This window comes from Mizuhopecten yessoensis, unplaced genomic scaffold, assembly GCF_002113885.1.
Source record: "Mizuhopecten yessoensis strain PY_sf001 unplaced genomic scaffold, ASM211388v2 scaffold10555, whole genome shotgun sequence".
Taxonomy (NCBI): Eukaryota; Metazoa; Mollusca; class Bivalvia; order Pectinida; family Pectinidae; genus Mizuhopecten; species Mizuhopecten yessoensis.
The window spans coordinates 10062-15332 of NW_018408605.1; the positions used below are offsets into that span (position 1 = coordinate 10062).

Consider the following 5271-nt stretch of genomic DNA (forward strand, 5'->3'; position numbering starts at 1 on the left):
TTGTCAACAGATTATACAGTACCAATCACACAGATATCACCGCCTGTCAACAAACCTGAAAACATCCTACGAATGTTTACAATTCTAGGTGGGTCTGGCAGCCAGAATACCACGGGGATTCCTAGACACGAACATCAACTCAAGCACGACTGAAGACAGAGAAACCATACGCGAGCTGTTCGCTCTGGTGAAGGATACGCAGAAATTCCTGTTAGAAACTAACAAAACAAAGATGGCGTTTGGCCAACAACTTACTGACCTCGAGAGGGAGCAAGCCGGACTATCAGCACCACGTATGATTGTATTATATAATTCATCAGAATGACTTTAATATTGTTAATGATATAGGGAAATAGAATCACGTATTCAATTTGTGTATATGGAGATACAGGCCGCTGTACAAAATTTTGATGAACACGTTCAAGGTATTAAAAGGGAAACCACGTCCGTATTTACAGGCGCTCCTCACACTTAACCAGCCGTTGTTATTAGTGAGGCTAGTGACAGAATACTTGTGATGTATTGATAATCTCGTACTGTGTCTATGAAAAATCCTTATATCGGAAAGGCAGAAGCCAGTTTATTGCATAGTTAGCAAATACGTTTCAAGATATAAAACATCCCTAAAATATTCAAAAGGGGTTTTCACAATCACCTTCTACATATACAGACAAATGGTTAGGAAGCCACCACCGAGCATTAATGGTAGGTAAGAAAATAAAAGCTAGAGGGCTAGAACCATTTGCTATAAAAGCAGCAGCTGGATTTTGATCTCCTTAACGTCCACAGCAGTAGACGACAAAACGCTCCCCAGGTGTGAGCAGGGCCCCACATCTGTCGTAGTGAAATACTGCTTGTTGTTTTACTGAACCTGCAGGTAGACTTAAGTTTGGTTCTATTTTGTTTAACGTCCTATTAACATCTAAGGTCACTTAATTAAGGATGTGTCTGCATGGGTGTTGTGTAAGCGTGCATGTGTGTATATGTGCCGGAGACAAGGTATGTTTGTGTATTTCCTCCTTATGATAGCGCGGATCTGATGCCGACTTTATAGTGCTATCTCACTTAAATACCATGCCTACGGCACCCAGGACAGCGTTCCGCCCGGTCACATTATACTGCCAACGGGTGAACTAGTTGTTGCCATTTCTCCAAATGCTGAATGTTAAACAGTGAATAACAACTACACATCTAAGGACTTTGGTATGCCTCGGCCTGGGGACAGAACCCATTGCCTTCTTCCTCACCTGGGCGAGCGTTCAACACCAAAGAAAAAAGTGAGGCATTGCCAAGTAAGGCGCTAGGGAATTAAAGGTGATTGGAAGTAGAGAGAATATAAATATCCCAACTATTGCAATTAATACAGCAGATTTATTCTGATCGCTTTTGGGGCCCACACGTAGAGGGCACAAAAGCAAATCCTGCAGGGTGTCCCCATACAAGTCGCCTCTTACGGTACAGGCAGTGGGTAACAGCAGTTGTATTATTTTCTCGATCCCGACCTACACGGGTGCTTCAGTGCCTCAGGTAAACACAATCAGACTATTTTACAATCAGAACTAACCCCGGTATCGTTTTAGCAACCAATTATTTATTACAGCTGAATAGAAAAATAGACTTCAAAGAGCTACACAGAAGGTGTATTAGGATAGTGATTGGTGAGGTCTATTACCTCTAGCTTTGTATGAATTACATTTACAGACACCACGCTGTCCTCTGCGTTCTACGTCACCCTGGGTCAGGATGTCCGCTACCCGGGGGTCCGACGTCCCATACTGTTTGACCGTACACGTCTGGATGTCATGGGGAACTACAACACCCACTACGGCAAGTTCACGGCTTATGTGCCCGGAGTGTACTCCTTCTCGTGGACAGTCGCCACATATTACGGACACTACATTGTAGCGGCATTAATGCATGTAAGTTTTATCATGAGACTGACCGTATTCACTCTCTGTCCTTTGTATTTTTTTTTATAACTGCTCCTCAAAGAATTATTAAATTAACGAAATAAATAATTAGAAAATCACCGTTAATATATATTTCAGAACTGATTTTGAATAAATATCACTATTCTACGATTCCAAGTGTTTCAGTATTCAATGATTATACATAACTATTGTTTCAAGGACCATTTCCTTCTTGTTCTATATATTTTATCAGGAAAATGACGCCCCTGAAAATAAAAATCACAGGTTTTTCTGAAATTAGGAAGCGCGGAATGATGGTAATGTTCTCAAATGGATGTTAAATATGCGCCTTGATATAGTATGAAATACATTTTAATTAAAAAAAACCATGAAAATATCTTATGTTGACAATACATCGAATTAAATGTGAAATTGATACATCACCGAATAATTGTGGCGCATCCCTGATACGACACTAGTGTGCCTTGCTGTTTATTGTAACTACCCCGGCACTCAATTTGAGTACAGGTTACGTGGAATAAACATACACGGCAGAGGTTGTCAATGAGGAAAAAAAACATATTTCCTTAAATCCTTGTGTTACTAGTATATTCTTTATACTATTTTCAATATCCCGCTTGTAAATGACGCATTTGTTCATATTCCCCAATCCTGTATTGACTTGGCGCGAAATAACGGATTTGTTTATGTTTTAATACGCTGTTGCTTTGATTTGTGTCGGAACTAGTTTTCTACTTGCAGGGTGACATCGTGGCCGGACTTACCATGGCTGGCGATACTGTTGACACCAGCATGGCGACCGGTACCGCTGTACTGCGTCTTAGCGAGACAAATATGGTGATGGTTGTGGTCACCGAAAGCTCAGCCGGAGCAGCAATAGTGGCATCGATGAGCTCTTTCTCCGGGTCCTTTATTTCTGCCTGAATATATGAAAACGTCTTCTTATATTTCGTAAAAATGATCAAATTAAAAATTAAATCTATAGTAGTCGAACAACTGTGACATCAAACAAAGACACTACTCTAACGTCCTTCGGAACACTGTTGTACACCACACCTCTCGTCCTTCGGAACACTGTTGTACACAATCATACCCGTCCTTCGGAACAATGTTGTACACCGTACCTCTTGTCCTTCGTAACACTGTTGTACACCGTGAGTCCGGCAAACGGCAGCTGTGTAAAACTAGCTTTGCGCTCAAACTGTTTCGTATTTTTCTACCGCAAGTGTAATTAACACCAATATAAAATATTATTGATAAGTTTAGTTGATATATTTAAATATTAATTATTATATTAACGCATATATTTTTAAAGATTGGTATTAGGAAGCATGCATTACTATATACTAAAATGGCTGGAATAATCCCGAGTTATAAACTTTTCCGAACGAAACTCTAGTGTTCCGAAGAGCCATTGGGAACTTAGAAAATGTATGTGAAGTTGCTGGGTTTGATTATTCAAATGACCATTGGTTTTGTTGGCCAATAAGAAAAAGGGTCAGAAATAGTTCTTATTGGTGAGAATCACTGTCATTTGTTAATCTGTTACACATCATTTTCAACCAGAATGAGACAAATGAAAGTAATTTGCTGAGGATTTATATGGTGAGGGTCCAGTATGCAGCTATAATGATGCCAAACTCGGTAAGAGCGCGGAATTATTGTCATGATCAGTCACCACATTTAGTGAGATCTTAAAATTCATCTTGATTTATGTTATTTTTCGTACACAGCCTCGTTGAAGAATTCTAGTTTGGTTTGATTTCGGGTGGGGGATGGGGGGTTACATGAGGAAGTATTGGTTTCTTTGACATGTGTCTACCTGAGGTATGCCGTTTATTCCAAATTTCTGGTTAATGATTTTACAGCAATTTTGAGGTAAAGATACAGATAGTTGATGTCAGAAAGCTGAGTTAGTTGATTCAACATTTATCATTCACATCACTTGTCTTGCTGGTTGTAAGCATCAGGTATACCTACACATCGGGTATATTCACCTCCCATACATCACTCATCAGGTATATATACCACCCATACATCAGGTATACAACTCCCATACATCAGGGCATTTTAGATCGCTATTCTCTGAAGGAAAGTTATTATTATACCACATCTATATAAGAGTTGTCTTATTGGTTGTTTAGATTACCTCTTGCCATACAAGAAATATGAACTTGGGGATCTCAACAATGTCCATGCTATGACCCAGGGAGGAAGTCCTCAGGGATGGGTTGCGCTCCATTAAGGAGTTGATAGCATGAGTGTTATTTTCTCTGCATGTCCAGAAACATATGTAAGGAATCTGAACTGATTTCATTTGGAAATAAGCCGTCAGGAGCAGGAGATGTCCCTGGAGCCAATCCTGTAAGCATGGATGTGTTCAGGGTATGGTCGGGAATCTTGATCATTTAAAGTACAACACCCAAAATTTCTCTATGGCTGTTTTGTCCCAGTTTTTCAGACCTGAGATATGCTACAATCTGTACAGTCATTAAGGAAAAGTAGTTTTTTGAAGATGAAATTGTCTTATTTTGCTCTATATTGGGCCCATCTTATGCCNACTGCGACGAAATAGCGGCACCAACTGTATGCTCCCCAGGGCGTTGAGAAAGATATTGACTGGTTGCAAATATATACAATGGAAGATATTATATATAATAAATGAGCATCACAGTATAAATTTATTTTGCTGCACACTTAATAAGCATTTGACATGTCCCTGTAACCCACATCTGATTATAGGCAAGTAGCTATAGGGGAATTATTATTGGAAGCCAATATCAGCACATCTAACTAATACAGCACATTAAAACAAGGGCCCCATGGGTTTAACAGGTCACCTGAGTTGTAATACAATTGTTATTTGTTGTTGTGATATGACAAAAACAAATATTACATATGTATAGCAAATTTTGTCTCCCTAATACTGAAAAGTCTCATTTCCATAAACTAATAAACTATAGCAAAATGTACCCCCTCCCTAGGAGTAAATGGGTGACAATTGATACAACAACATATATATCAGATATACACCTCATAAACCTTCTATAAATATCAGGTATACACCTTCTATAAATCAGGTATACATCTCCTATCAATCAAATATGCATGACCTTCTCTACTACCAATACAAACCTCCCATACACAACCTTTACATCCTGCATCAGCTCCTATTAGTCAGGTATCACCTATACATCAGGTATACATCTCCCATACATCTGGTATACACCTCCCATACATCAGGTATACACCACCTATACATCAGGAATACACCTCCTATACATCAGGTATACACCTCCCATACATCTGGTATACACCTCCCATACATCAGGAATACACC

General features: G+C 39.4%; 1 protein-coding gene across 1 annotated transcript in view; it reads left to right on the top strand.

The window, feature by feature from the left end:
• LOC110461066 (complement C1q tumor necrosis factor-related protein 2-like) overlaps positions 1 to 3508 on the top strand; it is an 8848-nt gene extending 5340 nt beyond the window's left edge. The window contains exons 2-4 of the mRNA XM_021514347.1: positions 89 to 293; positions 1702 to 1919; positions 2673 to 3508. Coding sequence (XP_021370022.1) covers positions 89 to 293; positions 1702 to 1919; positions 2673 to 2855 — 606 coding nt within the window. The 3' untranslated portion in view covers positions 2856 to 3508. The remainder of the gene's footprint in view (positions 1 to 88; positions 294 to 1701; positions 1920 to 2672) is intronic.
• Positions 3509 to 5271: the final 1763 nt, after the last annotated feature.